Source organism: Lepisosteus platostomus, chromosome 9 (assembly GCF_059453375.1).
Source record: "Lepisosteus platostomus isolate fLepPlt1 chromosome 9, fLepPlt1.hap1, whole genome shotgun sequence".
In the NCBI taxonomy this organism is placed as follows: Eukaryota; Metazoa; Chordata; class Actinopteri; order Semionotiformes; family Lepisosteidae; genus Lepisosteus; species Lepisosteus platostomus.
Genome location: NC_142619.1, coordinates 62,900,869 through 62,927,820, shown reverse-complemented (window position 1 = coordinate 62,927,820; position 26,952 = coordinate 62,900,869). Strand labels below are relative to the sequence as shown.

At 43.5% G+C, this 26,952-nt stretch overlaps 1 protein-coding gene across 4 annotated transcripts in view; it reads left to right on the top strand.

The window, feature by feature from the left end:
• Nucleotides 1-26,952, top strand: part of stab2 (stabilin 2) — a 60,473-nt gene that overhangs the window by 11,564 nt on the left and 21,957 nt on the right. For all 4 annotated transcript variants that reach the window (XM_088646132.1, XM_088646133.1, XM_088646134.1 and 1 more), the window contains exons 9-41: nt 1,025-1,158; nt 2,027-2,160; nt 2,526-2,608; nt 3,908-4,057; nt 5,867-6,010; nt 6,488-6,550; nt 7,237-7,353; nt 7,889-7,942; nt 8,239-8,319; nt 8,439-8,591; nt 9,057-9,116; nt 9,383-9,478; nt 10,094-10,180; nt 10,651-10,762; nt 11,308-11,488; nt 11,879-11,972; nt 12,536-12,694; nt 13,792-13,887; nt 14,499-14,594; nt 16,033-16,080; nt 16,332-16,468; nt 16,906-17,017; nt 17,265-17,342; nt 18,318-18,416; nt 19,155-19,262; nt 20,703-20,834; nt 20,965-21,093; nt 21,931-21,987; nt 23,507-23,602; nt 24,390-24,585; nt 24,693-24,788; nt 24,922-24,967; nt 26,452-26,528. In XM_088646132.1, coding sequence (XP_088502258.1) covers nt 1,025-1,158; nt 2,027-2,160; nt 2,526-2,608; nt 3,908-4,057; nt 5,867-6,010; nt 6,488-6,550; nt 7,237-7,353; nt 7,889-7,942; nt 8,239-8,319; nt 8,439-8,591; nt 9,057-9,116; nt 9,383-9,478; nt 10,094-10,180; nt 10,651-10,762; nt 11,308-11,488; nt 11,879-11,972; nt 12,536-12,694; nt 13,792-13,887; nt 14,499-14,594; nt 16,033-16,080; nt 16,332-16,468; nt 16,906-17,017; nt 17,265-17,342; nt 18,318-18,416; nt 19,155-19,262; nt 20,703-20,834; nt 20,965-21,093; nt 21,931-21,987; nt 23,507-23,602; nt 24,390-24,585; nt 24,693-24,788; nt 24,922-24,967; nt 26,452-26,528 — 3,505 coding nt within the window. The remainder of the gene's footprint in view (nt 1-1,024; nt 1,159-2,026; nt 2,161-2,525; nt 2,609-3,907; nt 4,058-5,866; nt 6,011-6,487; nt 6,551-7,236; nt 7,354-7,888; nt 7,943-8,238; nt 8,320-8,438; nt 8,592-9,056; nt 9,117-9,382; nt 9,479-10,093; nt 10,181-10,650; nt 10,763-11,307; nt 11,489-11,878; nt 11,973-12,535; nt 12,695-13,791; nt 13,888-14,498; nt 14,595-16,032; nt 16,081-16,331; nt 16,469-16,905; nt 17,018-17,264; nt 17,343-18,317; nt 18,417-19,154; nt 19,263-20,702; nt 20,835-20,964; nt 21,094-21,930; nt 21,988-23,506; nt 23,603-24,389; nt 24,586-24,692; nt 24,789-24,921; nt 24,968-26,451; nt 26,529-26,952) is intronic.

Below are 26,952 nucleotides of genomic sequence, written 5' to 3'. Positions count from 1 at the left end.
CTCTCTGTGTCTGAGCAGCACTGTGTCGATTCATCAGTCTAACCTGAACCCCTCTGTGTCTGAGCAGCACTGTGTCGATTCATCAGTCTAACCTGAACATCAGTCTAACCTGAACCTCTCTGTGAATGAGCAGCACTGTGTCGATTCATCAGTCTAACCTGAACCCCTCTGTGTCTGAGCAGCACTGTGTCGATTCATCAGTCTAACCTGAACATCAGTCTAACCTGAACCTCTCTGTGAATGAGCAGCTCTGTGTCGATTCATCAGTCTAACCTGAACCCGTCTGTGAATGAGCGGCACTGTGTCGATTCTAATTCTAACCTGAACCTCGAAAGAGGGAGAGAGATCACGCATCCTCTACCTCTGCATTGAGGGAGGATGTTGAACAAAATACTCAAGACTTAGGAATTAAGGTATTAAAGATGTAACCGTATGTAACCGTAAAATTGAAAATATTAAAATAATGTCTTCATATTTTTAAAATATTTTTATGTTTGGGTTTTGTCTTCATTGTCTTTCATGAATTATATGCATATGTTTATTTTGAATTAGAACGTTATTTCTATATTTCTCAACCTGTTTTCTTGAATTCTGAGAAATTGTTCTACTTGCCTGGCTGTAGCATATTTTTACTTTAAATTTAATAATTTAATTTTATCTTGAGTGTCAGTTGAGAATTCAGTTACACAACCTTAATTCTAAAACATCCTTTCAGTCCTGTTGTACTAGCACTACTGTAACAGTTATGTACTGTATTCTGAATAAAATAACTGTGATGTTATTATTCAAGCAATCCTTGAAGAAATAATATATATATATACTGTATTTCAAGGGAGATTAAAATGCAAAAAACAATGTCAGTAGTGGTTTCATTTAAAAAAATAATTGAGATGAAGAGAAATGAAGATTCAGAGTTCAATGACAGTCACAACTCTATAACATGAATGATTATTTTTAAACCTTTCAAAGTAAGAAATGCTTTCCTCTTTAAGAACTACACGGTTTTTGTGGTTTTTCTTTCCAGTCTCACTGCCAGTGCAAAGAGGGATTTGAACATCTGGAGCCAAGAGTGGGGTGCAGTCTTGTAGACATCTGCCTGTCAAACAACACCTGCAGTAAGGATGCTAGCTGCATGACTGCACACCCAGGAGATATTGTGTACGTTCTCTTGAAGATTTAAACAGATTTGATGGGGCCGTGAAAATAACTAGTATTACAAGATTAATTCCAGGGTTACAGTCCTAAGATTCACAGGGAATGGAAAACAGGCCTATTTGCTCTGAAATGTTCACTTTCACTGTGAAGTGAAGTACAGTCAGGTACAGCAGCAGTTATACTAAAAGCATTATAAATCATAGTGTCATACAAAACCATATGAAAACAAAGTGTTGTTTTAAGCAAAATGAAGGAGTCTGAAAACTATCGGTGAAGATTTACACAGTGATCCAGTGATCCTCACTATTCCTGGTGGATGCAGGATTGTAGTGAATTTGAGAGACATTCCCATGTGATGTTCCAGATTTAAAGATTAGGATGAAAATAATGCCCATAAATTATTTTAATTCCCGCTCTTACTTTGTGTTCCATCTCTTAAGAGGCTGTGTAGCTTTTTGTTTATCAAGACAGCAACAGAGAAGATTTAAGTCTTTTTCCTTCGTTTTGGTTGATGGGATATTGCTTGACCTGTGCACCTACATCTCTCTACTTTTTGGGTATGAAAGTGTAGTAGGATAGGCAGCTCTATGTGGTCTTTCCCATAGTTTTTTTTTGTGGTGGGTGTGTGATTCGACTGTCTGAGGGACTGGGGCTGTGTGATGTACTGTACAGGCGGCTACAGGTTCATCAGCCATCAGAGGGAGAGTTTCTTCATGAGACACACTGAGCAAAGCAGCATTTTTACTCAGTCTCCTGCAGAACCTGTAAGCTCTTTATTCCCACTCTGAGAGGTGATCAGTCTATAAATCACATCTCCTTTCTAAATCTAAAGGTTTTTCCCGTCACGGAGTTCCCTCTGTGTCCTCTCCAGGTGCACGTGTAACGAGGGGTATGTCGGAGATGGAAAGACCTGCTATGGAAACATTATGCAGAGGTTACGGGAGCTGAATGCAGAGCCTGGCGGAAAGTGGACAGGACAACTGTCCAGTGCCATCACACTCTTTGGTACGCAGGCTCAGTATGGGCCATCTGTTCGCATTCTGAGCCCTGAATGGCTTTGCAGTTGTATTATGGCTCTTTGTTTTTTGAAGGCTAAGTTTCTAAATGTCTTCAGTTTGTCATTCTCTAACTCACTCGTACTATCAGTCAAGGGCGTTGTTATCCCAGGCTGTGCACCTCATTTTCTCTCACTTCCTTATTTGCACATATTCAAGTCTAGCAGATTGCAAGAACTGCATACCCTACAACTGAAAATCATCACATAAGAAAGCGAAGCTGCTATTTTTCTTTCTTATCAGCACTTCGTGTATTTTGAGATTTTAAGGAGTAGAAAATGAGGCACTCGGTACACTTTATTCTCTCGCCCTCAGACTCATCCTTGTCGTGGCCGCTGACTTCCCTGGGGCCCTTCACCATCTTCATCCCTACAAACAAAGGCTTCAAAGGAACATCTGTAAGTGCTGCTCAAAGAGTACGTCCTCCTGCTGTGGGGCAAGTATCCCAGCTCCATGTCCTGCTTCCGCTGCGGGGCGGGTATCCCAGCTCCAGGTCCTGCTCCCGCTGCGGGGCGGGTATCCCAGCTCCAGGTCGCCCTCCCGCTGCGGGGCGGGTATCCCAGCTCCAGGTCCTGCTCCCGCTGCGGGGCGGGTATCCCAGCTCCAGGTCGCCCTCCCGCTGCGGGGCGGGTATCCCAGCTCCAGGTCGCCCTCCCGCTGCGGGGCGGGTATCCCAGCTCCAGGTCCTGCTCCCGCTGCGGGGCGGGTATCCCAGCTCCAGGTCGCCCTCCCGCTGCGGGGCGGGTATCCCAGCTCCAGGTCGCCCTCCCGCTGCGGGGCTGGTATCCCAGCTCCATGTCCTGCTCCCGCTGCGGGGCGGGTATCCCAGCTCCAGGTCCTGCTCCCGCTGCGGGGCGGGTATCCCAGCTCCAGGTCCTGCTCCCGCTGCGGGGCGGGTATCCCAGCTCCATGTCCTGCTCCCGCTGCGGGGCGGGTATCCCAGCTCCAGGTCGCCCTCCCGCTGCGGGGTGGGTATCCCAGCTCCATGTCCTGCTCCCGCTGCGGGTCGGGTATCCCAGCTCCATGTCCCGCTCCCTCCTCTGGGACGCAACAAGACTTGGGAGCAATTCTTCTTATTAACACGGCGCAAGCCTTGGGCACAACAACATGGCGCATCGCTGGCATGATCTTCATGTTCAATTGTTACTATTATTCATGAACACTTTTATTCTAGGTGGTTTATAGTTAATATAACAGGCTGCAAGAATGATTGTAAATCCTAGAAAGATGCAGAAAGTACGTGAGCAAACAACAACAAACTTTAACTGCCTAACCTTGTGGTTTGTCTACCAGAGTGTGAACTGGAGAGCTTAGTCTGGTCTTCCCAAAGTTCAGAGCTGGTTCCCCTCTGTCGGATTGAAAATATTGTCCTTATTGTATTATCAGAATGACTTCCGGAATATTTACAAATCTTCCTACTGAAATAGCATGAACAGGATGTCAGCAGTTAATATATTGTATTTCTTGGCATCAAAAGTTGGAATAGGACCAGTATTTATTACAGTCCAGGAGCAAGACTGCTCATGAGCTCAAATTAGAAACAGTCTTTCCTTGATGTTTTGGTGCATACAGTTATTGAGAAAGTTGTTTCATTACTGTAAATATTTTTATAGAAGTTGCTTGAACATCTACAACTTACCATGGCTTTCGAGACTGAAGAACTCTTATTATCTCGGGTGCTGTATTTGTTTCTGCAGCTTAAGACGCTTGTGTCTGATCAGCTGAATGCACGATACCTCTCCAAGCTGCACATGGTTGCGACTGAGCTGAGCTACGAAGCGCTGAAGCGAGGCGACATCTACTACACCCTGACCGGCAAGTCGGGAGAATCGGTGATGAACGAAGAGGTAATCGTGGACACAGCTCGAGCATCAAGGAAAAGCATGTTATATGTTACCACTTCATCATGCAGGAATGAGTCTCACCACTGCATTTCTTTGGGTTTAGAAAATGAGTCATAATTGCCTTCTTTTGAACGCCATTCAGTGCAGCACTAACGCCTCTAAGCAGCACTTTGAAAGAGTGAAAAGGCGACTGGCCCAGGTGACTGCTTGCTTCTGCATCAGCCTGGCCTCCAGACAGCGTTTTAATTGTAAGCTTACGCAGCTGCGCCTCTTGGACTATCTACTGTGTTTACACTACTTTTACAGGCAAAAATATAATTTGTGCAGGAATCTTATGTTTAAATTTAGAATCCCAGTCAGTGGTCTCTCACTAAACCCAGTGTTTGGGCACTAATGCAGATTTATTCAGCATTATGGGCCAGTGAGAAAGTATCCACACACTTAGCCTTCTACCTTGTAAAGAGTCCTGGAGAAAAGCTACAGCCTGATTGATGTGTAACCCTTATCAGACCCTTTCACAGATTTGAGCTTGACCATATGTGTCAGCAATGTCATGGATGCTAATCACAAACACCGGGTGCATACTGCTGTATCTCAGTGCATGGTCCATTGTGATTTGGTTCTCACTGAAACTCTTCTGCCTTTCGCTAGAGGCTGATAATATTCTGTGTGGCTTCATGGTAATCATGCCCTCTTCCACTCTCTGCAGCAAGGAAGGAAGTGAGGAAGCTCTCCATGCTCGGCTGTGGGCCATGCTTCTTCCTGTCCTCTTCCTTTAAATGAGTGGCCTGTTTGTATTGGAAACCAATATGTATTTATTAAACATGTCAGGAAATGAGAGCACAAAAACAAGCATGATGATGGAAACATTTACGCAATTGCTTACATTATACGTGTGAAGACGCAAGCACAGCCTGATAAGTTAATTTTAAAAGCTTGTTAAGTTTTTAAAGTTATTTAGAATGGCAGTGCTGAAAGGGGGCTATCACTAAGCACATTAAGCTCAATAGCGGCCGGTAGCACAGAGGAAAGTTGCTGGAATTGTATTGAATAGAATCAGCTGTTAAGAGTAAGACAAAGCAGCTGTAAGAGTGGTTTCTTATGAACAAAAAGTGTGTATTAGAGTACTCATCCTTTGCAAGTATTGCCCATGTGTTATAGCTGCTCCACGTGAGACAGGCCTTTGTAAAATGTTGCTTTACAAAAGTGCAGATGTCTCAGATCTGGAATCAAGGCGGTCTAGATATATTAGAAATGAATCAACGGCCATTCAACGAATCTAGATAGTTTGATTAACTTATCTAATTAGGTAGTTACTAATTAATTTGCATGTCACATCCAGGCATTTCGTTAAAGAAACCAGGGTATTGGCTTCAACAATATGTCTGGGTTCCAGATTCCCACAACTCTTCATGTAAAAGAAGGTCTCCTGTTCTTGGTTTTAAATGCACTCCCACATAGTTTTCACTTGTGTCCTCTTTTATGTGCTCCACTGATAATTCTACAGACATCCACTGCGTCGCCTTGCCCTTAAGCTCTGGAATGCATCTACAACCATTGTTTTTCCCTGGAGTGCTTCTAGAGCAGCAATATCTTTTCTGTAATGTGGTCCCCAAAATTGTATGGAATGGTCTTTCAAGTTCAATTTGTTTTAAAATACTGTGCTTTTAAGTACATATACTGTCTAGATGCAAATGAGATGTTAACATCAACACCAAAGGTTTTCATTAGTCGCCTCTACAGGTTCAGTGTTTCCCAGGTTGTATCTTTAGTTTCTTATTGCTGCCTGCATGCAATTGTTCTGTATTCAAGGACCAACAAGTGAAAATCCGGATCCATGGGAGTAAGAAGAAAGCCAGCATTTTGCAGGGCGATATTGTGGCTTCCAATGGAGTGATCCACATCATCAATAAGCTAATGGACAGCGTAGAGCCCACTGTGGAGAGTAATAAAGAGGTCAGCCCAGTTTTCATCTTCAGAGAAGTGGGAGCAAAATACTGTTTGTTTTCAACTGTCTGCACGTTTGCATTTGAAAAACATGCATCAGTACATTGAGAAATGAAGAAGCCGTGCCAATGAATCTCTTGTGGTGATAACAGACAGATGCTGTGTGTGAGAGTCACATAGATGCTTAAACCAAAGTGAGCAATCAGGAGTTGATTGGTCCTTTGATTGCTGACTCAAATGCATCAAGTCTAATGCATGTTGATGTTGTCATGTACTGTATGCTTAAAACATTTTTATTTCCACATCGGTATTGTTTTAAAATAACTTTGATGAGATTCAGCCCTGCTCCATCCAGACATTAGGTATTCCCTTGCTCTTTTAATATCAATATGAAAATAATCAAATCTACTTGCAAGGAAAGACTTACTGGACTGTACATGCAAACAATCTCTGAATATTAATTTATCTTTTATTTAACCTTTATAGGAGAACCTACTGACGATAGTTGCCAATAATGGAAAATTCAACAAATTCAGATCATTATTACAGGTAACTGCATTGAATCCACAATAAGAATTGTGTTTTGCAGCAGTGATTAGATGAAGGACTGAAACAAGCAGCTGTTTGTTGATCAGACAAATACTAGGGTGCACGTTCTGTTGGGGATGCTATGAGCTATTTGTGTGGACCCCAAACAGGACCTGCCAGTAGAGACGAGTGCTTTTCAGATATTAATTCACAAAGCAAACAACTAAAGGCATGTTACATTTTTTTAACGTGGAATATCTGACACTTACATCAATGTTTAATACTAGATTAAACTCATGTCTTATACTATTGTTTGTATTTTACATATCTTCAACAATCTTAAAAGCTTAAAATAAGTTTTATTTTTGTTACTATGAACAACCAGATTTTCCCCATGAAAAAAGATTCCATATATAATCCAGGCAAAAAGAAAAGAGCAAGAGGAGTAAGGTAATAATACTTCAGACAGATACTGAGGTGTCAAGCCATGCAGAGTCTTATAGGTGAGCATGAGGATTTTAAAGTCCACATGGAAAAGAACAGAGCAAGAGGATGCCTGTGTGTGAAAGGTCTGGTCCACAGTGAGACCTGCAGCAGCTAGAACCTATGTGTTCAGCTGCCCTATTAGCCCAGGCTCGGAGTGGGCAGTGACATGAACTGCCCTCAGTCCTCTTGTGACTAACACACTCTGTGGCTCTCTGGTGCAGAAATCAGCCATTGCTAATCTCTTGGAGGGACCTGGACCAATCACCATTTTTGCACCAACTAACTCAGCTTTGGAGAGCATGAAAGAAGGAACCCTTGAGTACCTGCTTTCTCCTGAGGTACAGTACTGATGTCCAGTCCCCTGTGGCCCAGGGAATTCACTTCAGAGAAAGTTCCCTCTCTACTGACTATTGCATTTACAGAATGTCAATTAGAAGCTGTGTTTTCAAGTGTACAAGGGTATAACTTACAAGAAAAACCTACTATATGCTTAAAAATATATCCCATTGTTTACAAGTAGGATTCCTCCTTCAACTCTAAATATTTTGTCATTTGTTCACTTTTCCAGAGCTCAGTTTCTACTGTTACAACTGTGATGATCTGCAGGAACATTCTCTAACAGCTCATGTGACACAGATGTAGCATTCAGGCTCATGTTGTATCAGAGACGGCACCTGTAGTTCCTGTTAGTCAGTCACTGACCTCTGCTGTAGCTTGTTAAGATCTAATTAAATTAACTCAATAGAAAGGTATGCTTTCAAAGTTGTTTGTCAAAGTTGTTGTTACTCTCCAGTAAGCACTATGTTTATTTTTGGGGTGTCCAGAAGAATTATGTTATATTTATCTATATGATCTGTTTTTGTTCCATCCTAGGGTAATAATAAGCTTTTGGAACTAGTAAGAAATCACATCATCCCATCAGTTGAGGTATTTTTGAAGCTTATCGTCTTTGTCTCCCTTCCTACTGTACTGTATCTCTTCATTTATTCACTGTAAATTCAGTGTCCACATTTCATTAAACTTACTGTCTTTTATGTGTTTCTGGAGAGGCTGCTGTTGTAAGTCTGTCTCTACTAAAAGCTATTCTGAAGCATTGCTATCTGTCTAGTACAGTCTAATGTCTGGAGATTAAACTGGCTGGAATATACTCATATAGAAATAGCCTTGTTAAAAAAAAACAAAAAAAAAAATTTTTAAAGTAATTGTTTTTTTTCCACCTGTAGCTGGAAGTTGTCAGTATTGTGTCCTCTCCCCGTTCAGTCACCATGGCCAGCCAGGTTTTGACATTCAACGTCAGCAGCAATGTAAGTGTTTTCATGCACGTATTGTACTATATCAATAAAGGGCCTCATTCCAGCATTTCACATGTGGATTCTTCGCACTAGTCATCATTTCCAAATAATTCCTGCTGGATTCTCAAAAGGGACAAATGCTTGTGAATGGGGAGGTGATCCTGGAGGCAGACGTTGAGGCGAAGAATGGCCGACTCTACTCGGTGGACGGAGTTCTGATTCCTCCCTCTATTGAGCCTGTGTTGCCCCACAGGTGTGACATCTCCGAGTCCAAGATTGTCGCTGTGAGTAGTGGCTCTGCCTCACGCATTCTGTATGATGAACAGATCAGACAACTGTAGCAGAATTAAGGTGTATTCCAGACAGCAATCTTCATTTTACTGTACTGTACTGTACAAATAAAAGGTTCCGATAACGTACGGCATATTGCAACATTTTTAATCTATATGGATTAAAAGAGATTACTGCATCACAACTATGGTTTTTGTGTTGTCATCTTTTTGCATTGGTGTCTCTACACCATCATTTCCAGGACACAGATTGAAAAATTCAATTATTATATTTCATAATGGTATCTAGACATAAGGTATGTACTGTACATGTGATACCATATTACATAAGGTATGTAATACATGAAATCATTCGGGTTCATGTTTTATAGGCTTGATCTTATATTGGTGTGCATAACAGGTTTTGATAGTTATGGTCTGTGTTAATATATGTGAGTTAACTTGGCTGTTAATCTTCAGGGACAATGTGTCAGCTGTTTGAAGGTCACACGGACTTCCTGTGCCTCAGGGGAGGCTACAGTGAGTACAAAAAATATCTGAACTTGTTATAATGGCTTATAGTTCTTTAAGAGGGTCTGTCTTTCTTGATTAATTTAGAAATAAATCCCAGTGTTTTTATCAGCAGATAGTTTGGAGCCTCAATCATTGTCAGTATCGTGAGCTGCATGAATGATACTGTTGCTTGCTGTGTCCTTGATTGGCTGCACATTTTTGTGATTGTAGTTATTTTTAAATGTTTTAATTGTATCCGTATGCATTGTCTGAGTGGCTTTATTGTTTTGCAGGGCACATTCAAGCGAGGCTGTATTTACACGTCCTCTGTAATAGGAGTCAAAATCCCAACCATAGGTTGCGCCCAGTACTGCAATCAAACCGTAACAGTGAGTACACAGATGTGGACACCCAGGTCCTTCCCACATACTCCATCATGCCACACCTCGGCCAGCCACTGCCTCTAACTGATGGCGTTGGCTGTGTCCCAGCTGAACTGGGGTTTGCGCTCCGAGCACACTGAAAGCATTGGATCTGGACTTGATTCCAGCTCAGGGAAATCCTTAAACTCGGAATTATGTCATCTGCTGAAAGAATTATTGTGAACGGTGCAGTGGCTTATATCTTGAAGAAGCACCACATTATAAAAGGGGGAAATTATATTTTTTTTAAATAACAAAACGTGGAACTCCGTTACGTTTGTCTTGATCAAATGTATAGGACCTGCAGTTTTAGTTCAAAATGTGCTGGGGAAATTTTCATTGTGGGCCATCAATTCAATCAGGTAAGAAGTGTTCTGTGAATTTATTAACGGAGTTAAGTTGAAGTCAATATAGGACTTCCTGAGATTGGAATTTCTATGGCTCTTAGAGTCCTAGTCGTCTTTCCATGTGAATAAATAGAGACATTTCTCAGAGGAATGACAGCACTCTGAGAAAAGGCTGGTGTACAAGTGTGGAAATCTGTATCAGTGGTTTATTTTTTCTGTTTTGGAAATATTTTAGAGGCCACTTTGCTGCAGTGGTTTCTACGGACGTGAATGCAGCCCATGTCCCGGTGGTTTCTCACAGCCCTGCTCTGCGCGTGGCCAGGTGAGGCACAGCTCTCGACCGCATGCAGGCTCTCGTCTGACGGCGGGTGGGGAGGGCGCGGTCAGGGCCCGGAGCTCGTCTGACGGCGGGTGGGGAGGGCGCGGTCAGGGCCCGGAGCTCGTCTGACAGTAGGTGGGGCGCGTCAGGGCAGGAGGGAGCGGTCAGGGCCGAGGTGGGAGATCAAACTAGAGGTGAAGCTTGATGAGCCTCACCTCAAGCTTGAGGTTTTTTCTCTGCTGTATTTTAGCCAAGCAAAGCTGGCAGGGACAGCAGTAACAAGTTCTCAAAAAAACCCAGCCACGCGCTTACGGGGAGTCTACTCAGCAGGGAAAATGCATAGATCGTTTCAGCGACAGCAGCATCCTGGGGGGGGCTCTGGCGGAGGCCCGGGGTGCTCCTGTTACCGCGGCCTCAGCCCAGGGGCTCGCAGTGGAGGCTCCCCACTCACAGCTGCTGCCCTTCTCCCGCAGTGCGTCGATGGCATCAGTGGAAACGGGACCTGCGTGTGCCAGGAGAACTTCAAGGGCTCTCGCTGCCAGTACTGCACTGACCCCAGCAGATACGGGCCCAACTGCGACAAATGTAACTGTTTCTTCTGTTGCTCTTATCTCTGTGAATGAGGTATTGTGAATGAGGTATTGGTGAAGTTACACTTAACAGCAAGCCCAATAGATTCCCAGATCTTGGACACCGTCTAATCCTAATATATATTACTTATAATCCTAATATATTACTTGAACAAAGTAATGTGACTTTCCACAGCAAAACTTGAGATGTATTTATTCTATGCATTATGATTATGATTATTCAGTTAATTATTTTATGAGTAGTTTCTTTTTCCATACAGTAACTATGTCAACAAACACCCCACTTGTCACACAGGATGAAGGCAGTCTAGTAAAAAGGCCGGAGAAAACCGTTTCCTCTGGCTTAGCTTCGCTGTGTCTCATTACCCTGAGCACCGAAAAGCTTAGTTACATACAGGATACACTGTAAGAGTAATAGTCATTTGTCTTTTTTATTCAAAAACGTTCTGTGTAAGGAAAAGGTGACTAATCACCGGGCAGTCTACAGCGCTGCGGCGGCACTAACCGGCCTGCCCTTCTGTCCCGGTGCCCTCTCTGCAGCTTGCCCCTGTGTCCACGGCCAGTGCGACAATCGTCCGGATAGCGACGGCTCGTGCAAACAGGGCACCTGCCAGCCTGGGTACACCGGCAGGTTCTGCGAGAGACAGGCTCAGCCCTGTGGCCCGCGTGTGGACTACTGCCACGCACACGCAGCCTGCGACTTCAATGGAGGCGCTGTCAGGTACCACCAGCGTGCCCTGTGTGGCTCTTTACAGCGAGATGGAAACACCGCAGGTGGAAATATTGTGAACAACAAAAGCATAGACCGATATTCAAGCTAAGAGGGCCACTTTCCAGGATTTTACTAAAATATGTGAGATGCGCCACTAGGTCGGAGTGGAGAGGCGTGTGTTAGAGGCCTGTGGAAAACAAGCTAATGGTTAGACAAGGCTTCCTACAAAACTGTTACAGTGTTAGAAATGAGCGTGGGGCTCCGGGTTGCAGACCACGCTATGGGGGACGGTGTGAACAGGTCTCCTGCAGCGCCCCACTCGGTCCGGGCACCACCCCCCAGGTCAGCACGAGCAGAGAGAGCAACTCGTAATGGCCGCCCACTGCTTGTGCTCCTCAGGTGTGTGTGCAAGCCAGGCTACCGGGGAGATGGCATCACCTGCGTGGAGGTGGACCCTTGTACCCAGCCGGAGAGAGGGGGCTGCAGCGTCAACGTAGGTGAAGCTGGGGCTGCCGTTACACAGCTCACACAAGGAAGACCACTAGCTGACAAGCAAGTGGCTAGTTTCCTGAATGAGGAACGAACTTAAGACTAAAAAACATAAACGTGGACAGGTTTATTGCAATCGTGACATTCTGATGACATTACAAAATATAATTTTAATAATAATAAGTCAAACAGCTTTTGTAGCCTTTTAAAAAATGTATTCTTCTTTTTTAACGATTTATTGCCTTTCATAATGGGAGTGCTTATCTATTATATAACAGTGAAAACCTGGAATAATTTACTAACTCCTTTACCCCAGAAAGTTACTAGCATTCTTATTTACAGCCCTTTATGCCTAAAATTAAATGCAAATCACATTGTGTGTGTTATCTCAGGTATTTGCAAAATCTTACTGCAATTCCTACGGTGGCTTACTGAGCCAGCGCTTGAATTAGTAAACGAAACGGGCTGTTTTTAATATTTTCTGAAAGCGGCATTGTATGTGTGTCGTGGGATTATTAACCAGCGCCCCCGTTCTGCACTCTCACCCCCACTTGCTCTCTTGCTCAGGCCAAGTGTGTGAAGACGGGGCCTGGGGCCCACGTGTGCGAGTGTCTGGCAGGCTGGAGGGCTGATGGCGATGGGTGCCAGGAAATCAATCACTGCTTGGAGCCACGCAGGGGGGGCTGCCACCAGAACGCCAACTGCATTCACATCGGGCCAGGGCAGGTAAGAGGTCTTTAGCTGTGAGAGCTGTTTCAATGTTAAATACCATGTTGTACGCTTCATAGGAATGTACCATATACTCCTCTGCACTACTGAAGGATTAAGTGGTACTGTAGGCTCCACAGAGGAGACCACTTAAACCTAAATCACTGGGAATAATATGTATAATATGTGCCGTTCATGAAGTCTAGAAAGTAGTGGATCAGGTGTTTCATTAGTGTGTTATGCTATAGGAAAGGATTACAGTCAGAGGCCTCACAAGAGGCACGGATGCTGCTGAGCATGCCTTTGTGGCTTTACTGAAGGTGACGGCAAACCAGGCTAATATTTTAGTTCAAAAGCCTCAAGGACGCAGAGCACAGCCAGCGGAAAGAAATACACCAGTGGGAGACGCAATCCAGCTGCACGGAGCTGATGACGCCCACATGTCATGCAGAACAGCTCCTCCTGCTGGCTGACTGCTTCTGCATCTCCACACTGTTCTAGGAACACTGACGCCAAGACAGGCTGCAGGTGCAGCTGCCGCTGCCAGCCGTCGGCTGGGGCAGTATATGTTAAAAGCACAATAACAGGCTGTCCAGCAAATACAACTGTGAACGGTCTGGATGTTTGGAGGTCAGCCATCATGCGCAGTGTCAAAACTGAGCATGTGCACTGATACACTTCTGGCAGAGTGATGGAAAAGATGCGGACATGCTGTGACAGCGTGTCCAGAAGAAAACAAGTTCTGAGTGCTCGAGTTTTACATTAATATTTACTAATATACCTATATTTAGATTAATTATGCTGGATTTCAGCATATTTATGTTTACTATAACTAGTAATGTCCCATAGACTGCATGCATTTACTTGCTTTATTGAACCTGATCAGTGGGAAAATGTGGAGGCCGAGTGAGAGTGAGGGAAATTAGCCCTATTCTGAAACTGGGCTAATAGACGCTGGGTGATGCCTAAATCACCTGATTCAAGCATTTCACCAATCACTGCTCCTCTTTAGAGTCAGGAGAATACCCACTTGAAATGCCTCGTCTTTCTGGAAGGGAAAATGGCATTTGCCATTGGTGTTTGGAGAGTGTTTCAGTTGTCTTTTTGAACAACAGAGTGACTGCGAGTGCAAGAAGGGATTTCGTGGGAACGGGAAGGAATGTGTCGCGGTCAATCCGTGTGTGGAGCAGAGTGGGCAGTGTCATTACATGGTGAGTCTAGTAACCACTGTATGGCTGTACGGTATAACCAGAATGCAGTGGTCACATCTCACATAGGAAAAACTGAGAATTTAACTGTGAAGGCATTTTGCTACCATTAAAGTTTCTAGAAATTAAAATCCCAACAGTCAGGGTGCATTGATGTGTACTGTACAGTATATTAGGTCTCACTGTGTCAAAAGAGAGTCTTGCATGCTGCAAGTACAGTAGTACAGTATGTGAGTAGTAGTGCCATCTCACAGCGCTCACATCTCCAGCCCAGGGGGCTGCCCTCTGGGCACTGCGAGCTGATTCCCTGCTGGTGTTCCTGAGAGACAGGAGATCACATCCTGCATAGAGAATCCGCAGTGTTACAGACGCAGTAATTAAAACACTGGTTTTATTTTGTAAATTCAGTTAAGACAAAATCTTAAGTCCGTGCTATATCTATTAATGGACTTTTCTTAAAGCCGGTGTACTGTGGTTGATTTACAAACGTGACCTGAGGTATACATCCAGTGATCAGTCCAGCTACAGCACGTGTGGGTCTTTAGACTCTGAGTACTAAAGCTGATGATGCCACAGGAATAATGTTCTCGTTTGCGCTTGTGGTGTTTGAACAGGCGACCTGTCAGTACCTCTCACCTGGCTCCTGGAAGTGCGTCTGCCAGGAGGGATATGCGGGAGACGGGACTGTTTGTTACGGAAATGTGGCGACGGTGAGCAGAGCCTCGTGGGTTTCAGCTTTTCAACTATTTATGCATGTCTCACCCACCCTCTCAAACAGTGAGATTACTGAATGAGTCTCCACTATGTCAATCCGGTATCATAGAGATGGGTAGGATCTTTGGCAGAAAACAGAGTGCTTCCAATTAAAGCCCTTTAATTGAAATAGGATTCAGGGACAAAGTTTTCCTTTTCAGTCTTTAGTACATTGTACAATGTTAATTGTATTTAGAAGTGTGATTGGATTAACACAATGAAAACAGCTGCTGGTTGCAAGCAATGTAAACAATGATGGACCTTCTAAAACAGCTTCTTAAGGTAAGCAGGTAAGATACAAAGCAGAAGTCATGATCCTATCAATGATGGCAAGACATACAGGGTCTGAGTCAGCAAAGAAGCCCAAAACAGTGATACCCCCCTCACCATGCTTGTTCGGCAGGATGAGGCTCTTCTGTTGGAAGCTAATGTTTTGCTATTGACACACAAAACGGGGCCCAAAAGTTCAACTCTTGACTTCTCTGTCCAGATAATTTTCATCCAGTGGTACTATGAATCAAGGGGTTCTTTGGTGAACTGCGATGTTCTTTTTAGAATTATGTTAGGTTTCTTCTTGGCTATCCTTCCATTGAAACCACTCCTATTCTGTCTTTTCCTGATGTGGAAGGCCTGCAGATCTTTAGATGTTATTCTGGGGTTCTTTGTGACTTTGTGCAGCTCAGTCCTTTGTTTACTTGTTATCCAGTTATTTAACCACCTGATTTATCATGTTAATTGTGCAAAGTAGACCAGGGGCTCACTTATTATTTCATATACTACTCTGATTCTTCATTTTCTATACTTCATATACCTTTGTGTCCGAAAAACATTGAATTGAGAAATATAAATCTGTTTTTTGTAAGGAAAGACCAGTTTAAACAAGGTTAATGAATGGCCTTGAGTTAACCAAGGGTAGGAAATTGTAATTCCCAAAATTATGTTCACTATTTTTTTCTTTTTTTGCCATTACAATGCTTTATAAATGCATTGGATTACTATAAGTGTTATCACAACATTGTCCAAATGGAAGTCAACTGAGAGCACTTTTGCTGTGTGGGTTCAGAGCAAGAGCAGGTAAATTAATATTCCATTGTGATGCACAAACCTAGTCAATATACTCAGTTCAGATTAAAACTGCATTTTACTATCATGCAAAATATAGCTTATATGTCTACAGAAACATTAAGAAAGGTCAATTGTTAGAGCAAGACTACATGTTGCTGGAGACTGCATGCATTTCAAAACATAAGGGGTAAAGTAATGGCCTGTGTAAAATCTGCAAAAAACAGGGAGCAAGGTTAATATCTGTCAATTATTATGCAAGATTTGTCATCTTTTCTAAAGCAGTTGATCACATCAGTTAGGTTGTTATTTGTTTGGTTCCTTTTTCTTCAGGAGCTGTCCACAATACCTGATGGGAGTGAATTTAACAAGTGGGTGAACGTAAGTACACTAGAAATATGTTCTTGTATGTATGGCCTACAGCTGTTACAGTGACTGGTGAGACGCTATCGCCACTAGGTCAAAGATAAAGTTACAGCAATAGTTTTAACAAATGGACTATCAAAACATTGCAATGTATAGTTTCGTTTTGCTTTTCCTTGCTTTTGTTTAAAATTTCGAACCTTCAGTGAGGTCATTTGTGTGATTGCGACTGATCGCTGATCCAGTCACGAGTCTTCGTGGTTTTGCAGGATTCAGGTCTTCACCAGATGCTCTCAGAAGGTCCCAATGTGACTTTGCTTGTGCCTTCCACACGTGCAGTGGAGAAGATGGCCAAAGAAGACAAGGACTTTTGGCTGATGCAGAAGAACTTACCAAGCATTGTGAAGTAAGACGCACAACTGTCACGACCCTCTTCCTTCCCCTAGAGGGCACCTTCCTGTCCCATTCCTAGCTCCTCTCTGCCTGTTCTTGTGCTTCTGTCTGGTGGTGATGTGCTCTTTATTTCTTTATTTATTTCTCCTAGCCTTTCGGCCTCTACTCTCTCTCCCCAGAGGCGGAGTGAGCTGTCTGCTCAGTCTTTGGACACCTCTCAGTCCCTGCTCACCCATAGACAGTACCTGTGACTTCTCACACCTCAGTTACACGCTTCTGTCACTCTTACACCACGTTGCACTAATGTCCTTATCTCTCACACTGGGAATGTCACTCACGGTACTTAACGTACATTTTATATTTTGTACATCACCACAGGTGATGCACCTACTATACAAACTATAATAAATTACACCTCAGAGCAAGCAGCTAACCTGACTCGTCTTGCAGGTTTCACATAACCCAAGGCATTAACCAGCTCATAGATCTGCGCAACACAACATCCGGCCTGCTGCCCACTGCCCTGGGCAAGACATCTCTTCGTGTGTCAAACATCAATGAGGTGAGGTGCCTCTGTCAGGCTAAGGCTCATTACTATCTGTCCTGCACCCAGAAATTATCAAATTGTTTGTAAGTAAAATGCACTGAACTAGTTAAAGGTTTGGACATGTGTGTCATTGTCAAGATGTTCAACATCTTGAAGATTCAGCCTCATTTAGGACATCCTTAGTCCAGACATCAAATGTAAGTCCACATGAAAAATGTTCGGCATAAAAGACTAACTAATTGTTCATTTTTATTTTTCTTAGACAGTTATAATTAATGGGGGCATGATCATTTCTCCTAATATTGCGGCAACTAATGGAATTATTCATCTGATTGATAAGGTAAAACATTTAAATCAATGTGTGTGCGTGTGTGTATGTGTTTGGGCGCATGTGTGCGTGTGTGTACTATGTGTACCATCATGTACTTTTATGAATCGTGACTGAACCTCATGTGAGTCTGGGAAACACTGGTGGCTGTATGTCCTGGACATTACAGAACATTATATATAAAAATGTGTCAAGTAAGTGGGGAAAAGTTCAAAAACCTGCACACAAGTCTGTGAGAGTAGCACATTATTTTTTACACCAACATCTGCTCTGTGGCCAAACTCACTCAAAGTTTCTTTGTCCGCAGTCTGATCTCTTCTGAGGCTGGAGCTGTAAGAACAGCCCTTCTGAGGTTTGGCATTGAGGGGACACCTGAACTGCTCATGACTGGTTTTGGGGATCAGGGTTAAGGGGACCCCTGAGCTGTTCGATACTGGTTTTGCGGGTCAGGGTTGAGAGAACACCTGAGCTGCTCATGACTGGTTCTGGGGGTCATGGTTGAGGGGACCCCTGAGCTGCTCATGACTGGCTGCTCACTGAGTGAGAAGGAGGCGTGTGCCTACAGTCTCATGCCAGTTAATCAGCCAAATTAGCTTCTCAAGGACACCAGCTGTCCAGCCACAGTCACAAAAGCTCTGGGTGTCCCCAAGTGCCACACACCTGTGTACATCTTAACAATCATTTCAAATACAGACAAACCTCCGCGGACCACTCCTTATTCCTTATAAGGCAAGACGACCGCTTCATCTTTCCTGTGAATTGTGTTATGGGTGGAGCCAAACTGGCACATGTGCACATTACAGTAGCTGGACTGTACCTATAGTATACTGTACCATACAGACTTGAACTGCTCCTCAAACTCCCGACTTCCTAACCCCCGACTCCGTGAAAACAGTGTGGTATTGCAGTTTTTTTTCCTGTAAGTGCTGAATTTGTGAAGTATCTACTGTAACACGTGCTAACCTTTTTTTTATGATTTGACTTCAGGTCTTAATCCCTGATCAGAAGATGAGTGAGGGTCTTCCTGACCTGCTCACCCAGCTGAGCCAGATGCCCGAGCACTCTGTTTTCAGAAGCTACCTTATAGTACGGGAAAGTAATTTAATCTACATTAGTTCTTCTGAATAAGCTCATTTGCAAACATTTTAGAGGTATCTGAACAGCTGCCAACAAATTCCACGTTTAATTTAAATTGATTTAGAATTTGAGACTTTGAGATACCAAACAGAATTCTATGCAATCAAATGTAAAATGTTTTTTTTCTGGCTTTATTAATGCATAAACCCATATGAACTTGTCACCACCTTTAAAGCACGGTCCACTAGACTCAAGAACGGTTTCTATCCTACCGCAATACGCATCCTCAACAGCTAACTGCAGGGCCTCAGAACTCATTGTACATCTGTGCTCTGCACTTTTTGAACAGACTACCATGTTTTTTTTTAACTCTACCACATATTTATTGTTCTCTACAATGTATTTATTGTTCTGGTCGTTATTATTTATTATGTTTGTAATGTACTGTCTACATTATGTGGTGTCGTCTGCTGTACTGTGATTGTCTTGAGAGATTTGGCGCAAATAAGAATAACAATGTACATGTTAATACATTCCTCTACTCTGCTACTACGAGTGTAGTTCCTGACCTGGCACTGCAGTGACTCTAATTTACGTGGAAAAAAAGAATGGAGATTTGTGAAAGCGTTTTGTTCTTTAAAAATCCTGAAACCACCAAGCAATGCTTTTATTTGGCTGATCCTAATTGCGTCTTTGAGATTTATGATTTTTGCAGCATCACTCACTGATCAAAACCTTACTTTTCAGCAATACAACCTGACGGAGGAAATAGAAGCAGCTGCTGCATACACAGTGTTTGCTCCGAGCAACGGTGCCATCACTGCTTTCCTGAAGGAAAATGGCTCTGCCACACTGGTAAGAACCTCGCTGGTCTGCATTGCTGGACCTTAAGGAACAGGTGTGATATTGACCAGTGGGATCCAAGAGTCCTGTGACTGATCTGGAAAATGTGGTCTGCTTTCAGCTTCATGATGCCTGCTAGTACAATCCGTGATCAAATACTTGCTAGAATGCCATGTCGTTCACAGGTAACAGGAGCATAAAGAGAGTATATTTTTATTGTATGTGACAGCGGAGGAGCTCTTTGCTCATAGGCGTTAAACTTTGGTAAAGACATTAGTCAGTCATAATCATGAATAACGATAGCGAAGAGCTGCAGGCCCTGCACACAAAATTGCAGAATCATTGAAAATAACTCAACACCAAGAAAAAGACGCTTAAAACATTTTCTCAGATATTTCAAGCCTAAAACGCAATTAGATCTTCATACTGTACATGCCTCAATACAACATGAAGATAAACTGATCGAACATCTAACTCACAGACATAAGATATATTTGAATTATGTGACCGAATGAATCAGCAGGAAACAGCCTTGTGTGGATAAATCTGTCAACACTCTTATTTGGAAACTGCACAGCAATGACTCTCTGGGATCTCTTTCTTTACTAGGTGTGGGTAGAGCCACCATGATCTTGAATAGTTTCCATTTGTAGACTATCTAACAGTGGTTTTGTAATCCTCTGCTGACTGATGAGCATCACCTACTATTTAACTGTTGATCATGGCATGAGGGATTTCCACTGTTCTGTATGGTGAAGACCTACCTCACATAGTCTCTGACCATTCTAAAGGACAGGGTTTCCCAAATTTGGTCCTAATTTGCTTGTTAAAACATAATTTAAAATAATTGGTTTTGAGTAATTAAGGGTAGAGTGAAAATAAATTGTAATTCCCATGATTATATTGAGTGTTTACAAAATTTTCTCAGCACTGCAGTTTACTAATTTATCATTCCTGGTGGATAATCCATCCAAACTACACTATACCTGGAGATCAGCTAAACGGCTAGTTCTCCTAGTTTATTCATATAAAATTATCCTATAACATTTTAAATCCAAAATTAAATTTGTTATGACCCTTTCAGAACCTGGACCTTGAATAAGTAAGTTCTAGTTTATAAGATTAACACCTTGCAAAATGTTTAACTTGAACTTAATAACTTGTGAAATTAAAGCCATCTTAGCAGCCAAAGTATTTGCCAGCCTGTGGCTGGAAGGTTGCCAGTTCATATCCTGCGGCCAGCAGAGGAATCCTACTCCGTTGGGCCCCTGAGCAAGGCCCTTAACCCCAACTGCTCCAGGGGTGCTGTATAAATGGCTGACCCTGCGCTCTGACCCCCAGCTTCTCTTCCTGTCAGTGTGTCTCATGGAGAGCAAGCTGGGGTCTGCGAAAAGACAAATCCCTAATGCAAGAAATTGTATCTGACCAATAAAGTGATCTCATCCTTTCCAGGAAGAAAACACGATCAGGTACCACATTGTGTTGTCCGAGAAGCTTCTAGAGCCGGACCTGCGGAAGGGGAAGCATCAGGAGACAATGCTGGGATTCTCCTACCAAGTGGGATTCTTTATGAGGAACAACCAAGTAAGCCACTGGGCTCTCCCCAAAATGTGTCTCAAGATAAAATGGTGCGAGCCTCAGAACATTGTGCACCTTAATTTGTGTTCCTCCTTCAGGAGAGGCTCATAAAAGTAACGGCTGGCTTACTCAACAGCTGTTTGTCAACGACGCGCGGCTGAACTTCACTGATGTGGAGACTTACCAAGGGGTGATCCATGGAGTGGAAAAGGTCCTGAAGATCCAACAGAACCACTGTGGCAAAAAATTGAAGGATATCGTCCAGGTACTGTTCCCCTGGGATGCTGCTCTGCAGAAACCCGGCAGGCGAGAGTCCAGAGACAGTGTCCAGCATGAAGCTGTGTTTACACGCACAAATCACTATCAGTCCTCTGCAGTATGTAGAAAATACACTATATTACTGTAAAGGAACAAGTAAAAGGTTTACAGTTTTCCATGCCAAAAAGAGAAGAAAAGAAACGTTTCGGCTGTTCAGGTGCAACACGTTTCTTCTCTTTTCAGCAGGGAATAAACTTTTACTTGTTCCTTTGCAGCCTATGCATGCTGAGGCAGCTCCCTACCTGAACTATATGACTGCATACTTGTATGTGTACTGTATATGATGCATTCAAGACAAAAGAAATTAGTCATTTTGTTCCACAGAATAAATGCCGTTGAATAAAATGATGAGAAACCCATTTTTAAAATTCCTGAACTAATACACCCAGTGGGCCACAAGCCAGATTTGATATAGAATAAAATGAGTTTTGCAAACATTGAATGTACCTTCACAAAATATTCCCTGACTCAATCAAAGTGGTTTGCCGCTTCTAACATCAAGGAAGGTTGCTGACCCTTATAAGAAAATAAAGAGGTTAATTAGAAAGTGAATGCAAACTTATCGCGTGGGCTACGACAAACTGCCTGATTCTTAATAAATCGTTTAATACAATGGTGTAGCAGCTCTCTAAGCATAAGGATGTTTGTGAAAAACGGTAGATGAATCATATGTTTCAGCATAGGGTGGCTAGGAATCTAACCTAACGAGCATTTAAGCCAAAGCCTATAATGATTTTATGTTGCTATGTTCCTCAGTTGTTTGTGCTTTGTGTTTTTCTTGAAGGGAGAATGTGGTTCTTGCTCAAAAGAAAATCTCTGTCCTAAAGGAACATCACCAGTGGTGAGTCCTGCTATGCAGCAGGTGTGCTTTAAGACATTTCCATATGGGAATATTCTTCTGTGCCACCAGAATCCTTCACATCCAGAGTCATACTGAATTGTGACACCAGACTTAAATAGAGTGTATGACTGTGTCTGGGGCACTTTCCATTTTCTTTTGCAAAACAAACACACTGGCAGAAAGAAGCAGTTCTGGAATTTGAGGGAGCACCCAGATTTTATTTGTCAAATTCCTGGATCTCCATGCGATCATCATATAACTAATATGTTTTTTTAACAAAGTGCAAAACACTTTAAAGAAGATCATAATGAAATACACAGAAAGTATAACGATGCTCAATGAAATACTGTAAGATTATAAAATGGTCTAAACAGCATAATGGAACACATCTCTAAAATATACATGATACAATGTGTTGTAACAGAAAAATAAGTTCTGGATCCCGAGATGAAGTTAAACAGATGAGTTTATTGTATGCAAGGAACAATAAAACTGAAGTCTTGTTCCCGCAAGGAACAACAAAACCGAAGTATTGTTCAAAGTGCCGGTACCAAACTTCCAGTTTATATAGCCCTTTCCTGCCGCTTCTGACGTAGCTCATTATTATGGTGAAGGGGGGAGGTCACAGTATTTGGACAGTTCACAGACTTTTGGCCTAATGGTCAGGGTTTTAGATTACCCTCCCTGGGGTTTCCTAGCTGGCATCTGGAATCCTTATCAGTCATCCCCCTTTCCTGCCATAACTCTAGCCTGTTACTTAGAAGTCCAGTCCTCATGCAGAAAGGAATCAGTTAACTCCTTCTTCACATCTTGTACCTTTCTTCAAATGTAACAGAAAGCTGATTTTAGGAAAAATGCATCTGTGAAACTGTTTTCTTTAGTTCACATCATAGGTCTTATACTGGACTGCTGTCTGAATTGGTTCAACAGCATTGTAAGGACTTGTGTATGTCTGGTATGGACCAAGGGTAGTGTGTAAGTGAGCCCAGTCACACTTAGAACACACAGCACATGGGTTAAGTACATTAAACCTTTAAGGTCTGAATTTGTTGAGATACAAAATAACTTAAACTTAATTAATAAGGTACATTTATATAGTCTCCCCCCCTCTTCATATTCATAAAAGTATACATCTTCCTCATTTTGAATGTATATAGTTTGCTTAAAAGTGATATAATTGTAAAATACAATGGGAACAAATAGGAAAAGGCCATTTTTGCTTGTGATGTATAGTCGAATGTGTATTGTAGAAGTAAGGCTGAGTAATTGTAATTATATGTAAATTGGTTTTGTTTGTTCTCTAAAATAAAAAATAAAAAAAGAACACACAGCACACCAACCGCCCAGCTTCAGTCACAAACCTTCTGCCAGGAGTGAGAGACCTCACTCCATTTCCTATTGATTTACATGTGAATGAAAACGCACTGTAGTCAGCCTAAAGGAAAGGGGAATAATCAATCGTTTCTGATGGTGTGGTCACTTTCCCTACTGTACTGATGTCTGCATGTCTTTTCACTAGTTAGGAGTCCGGAACAACTGCCTTAACAGATACTACATCCTGGGCCAACGTTTCTTCAGCATTGGATGCAGGCCAGCGTGCGCCAACACAACCGTGGTAAGTCCCATGAGTGCCGACCTCCTTCCACAGGGCTTGCACAGCCCTGCTCTTCAAAAAGCAAAAGGCTTTGGAAGACCCAATGGACTGGACAGGCCTAATGGCCTCTTTCTCGTTTGCATCCGTTCGTCTGTTCTTATGGCCTATTTACTGAATATGCAGTTATTATTACTCCTTTAAATGATTCCTTTGTTCAAAGCAATATACAGTCCAGATTGATTAATAAGCTGTAGAATATAACCTCAAAAATACACGCTATATTCAGTACATAATAGTACATGCATACTGAGAGGCATCAAAATAGAATAAATGGTATTGGTTCCAATGCTTGTATCCATGTGTTTTTAATCCCCCTGAGTGCACAATAAAAACAGAGTATTTTCGTGTCGTACCAAGTATCAGTGCATAATGCAGGACAGGTGCACATAGGCCATCTGACACATTCACATCTCACCTTGGGAAGAGCCTGCTGTTCCACAGCTTGTGCTCTCCTGCCCATTCCTCTTTGAGCTCCCCTACCACGGCGATGCGGTTCAAGCGATCGCTAGATTCGCGCATCAGAATCGCCGAGGTCTCCTGCGTGCTGCCCAGGATGCAGGGTGCAGTCCCCCCTGGCACACTCGATGCACGAATGAAATGTATGTGAGGTTTGGGTCTGTCTGGTACAGGAAGTATGTCAAGGAATGAGGCTTGTCTAGAGCGTCACCTGGCTGTCCTGAACTCAACGCTCAATGCTGTCAATTCAGACACGGGGCGGCCCGGGTGACCCAAGCGACTTGCCTTTCAGATCTGGGACTGCTGCGAGGGCTTCTTTGGGGCCCAGTGCGAGCCCTGTCCTGGACCGCCGGGCAAGCCCTGCTTCGGCAACGGGCTGTGTCTGGACCGGATCAACGGCTCAGGGGAGTGCCAGTGCCGGCCGGGCTTCAACGGAACTGCCTGTGAAGACTGCCAGACCAGCAGATACGGGGTCCACTGTGACCAAGGTGTGACCGGCCCGTCTGCACGCTGGCGAAAAGACACTGGGGAGAAAAAAACACAAAACACCGCATGAGGAAAGGGAGGATTGATCCCTGTGCCTTGTCGCCCACAGAGTGCGCCTGTGCCCACGGTATCTGCAGTGCTGGGGTCTCGGGCGACGGCGTGTGTGAGTGTGAGCTGGGGTGGAGAGGCGTGCTCTGCGACAGCGGTAAGGAGCACGTTCCCGGGTTTTCACCCTCACACCTTCCGTCGGCCGCCGGACCCGGCTCAGCTGCGGGCTGATCTACTGCGTGTCGGTGCTGTGTTATAACCAGGGTCTGTTTTCTTTCTTTTTGTTGTAGAAATCACGCAGGATTCATGCAACGGTACCTGCCACACAAGCGCAAAGTATGTAGATGTTACTCCTGACACCAGTGCTTTAACTTTCCCAGCTCCCCTGTGCTGCGAGTGCTGCAAGGCCCAGATAATGCCAGTCTAGTCGTCTAACAGGCCCAGTCTGAAGTCGTTTGGCATGTTTATCAGGCCTTCCTTTTTATTCTTCTAGAATCACCACCTGTTTTTATTATATACCCACCTGGTCTGGCGTTGCAACTTTGCCATTGAGGGCAGAATGCCTCGCAGAGCCTCTGCTTTGTGCAGCAGCAGCTGGCAGGAGGCTGGGAGCAGGCCTGTCGCTCTCTGGCGTACCTGTGAGCCTGTGAGTCTGCTGGAGGCTGCAGGGGCCCTGCCCCTGACGCCACTCTGCGCCACCAGCTGGGGGAGTCCTGGTTGCTGGTGGCTGCAGACATGACCCAGGCTCGAACCCCGTTGACTGCACAGCCCAGGCCCTACCAGCTGGACTGGTTGACCCCCAGTTTAAGGTCCTACAGCTCTTAAAAAGTGATGGGTCTTTTAAGATAATAATTAAGAGTTGTTTATCTTTTGAGATAAAAAGCTGCCTGTTCAAAGAGCTACATACATTAAGAGGGCTGCAGCAGGGGAGTGGGTGTGTGACTAAAATTTATGTTTAGTCTTATTTTAAAATTACGCTGTCAAGATTGTTTTGCAGTACATTGTGTGACATCTGTGCAGTGGTATAAACACTGTTTCATGGAGAGCACCTGTGGCCCAACCAGTAGGTACACTATATACAGTATGAAAGGTAACAATCAAAAGGAGCCATTTGGCCCATCCAGTTTGTTTGGTACTCAGTAGCTAGTTGAACCCAAGTCCTTTCTTGAAGCCATTACTTCAAGAAAGTCAAAGTAATGGCTTCAACAGCATGGCTGTTAGGTTATTCCTCACTGCTACAACCCTATGTGTAACGAACTGCATCCTGTTTTCAGTTTTAAACACACTTCCACATAGTTTACACTACAAAGGAAATTATCCAAACGATGAGTGTTAGAGTGGTGCGGGAACTAGTGCAGCAGCCTCACACTTCTTGGGTTGTGGGCTTGATCCCAGATGGCGTTGGCTTTGCTTCTTCTCCCTGCCCAGATGAGTTTTCTACTGGTGCTGCAGATTGTTCTCATTATCTAGAAACATGCTGTCTGTGTTTCGTAGTGTTTCCACTTTGCCCAGGGTATAATTCTGCCTTGTGCACTGTGCACTATGACCCTTACCAGAAGTAATACAGTGGCTTTCTGATAGTTCATCAGGCGAAAACAACTGAAAAGCTATGGTGCCGCTGTGGCACTGGAAAGCAAAGGGAGCTGCAGAAGGATGGTACAGCATTGCAGAAACCGGGCGGCGATGATCTGACTAGACCTTTTCTGATGTGTGTCTCCTGAGGTTGATTTGAATGGAACCGGTGATGAAAGCATTGTTAGAGAAGGGCGAAGTCTGCAACAAAGCACAAAGCACTCACATTACGAATGTCTCGTTCCCAGTTGCCTCGTCCGGTCTGACGGCACATCGCATTGCAAGTGTGCAGCTGGCTTTAGAGGAAATGGCACCTTCTGCTCTGGTGAGTACTGAAAGACAGAGCCTCATTAAGGCTTTCTAATGTCTAATCCAGTCAACCCTTTACAGGACTGGAGCAGAGGGTCAGTGCATGCCTTGTGCCTTGTGTTGTACTTTCAATTGAAAGTAAGAGCATGAACCAAGCACTGGAGTGGTGCCAGACAATTTTAACACTGCTGCAGTCCAACCAGTCTCTAAATAACCTCGAATGGCTTTGGATGCTCTAACTTTTATTTGAATTAACACTCCTCAGCCCATATCAAACTGGCCTTTCCTTGTGAAGATATAAGAATGTGCTTTTTCAGTACAACTAGTCATCTCACAGTAAATAAACATTTTTTTTTAAATACCACTTTTCAAATCCTGTCAATCTACTTTAGATAATTCCACAAAACTGATACTGTTCCTACTGAAGTTGCTAATTATCT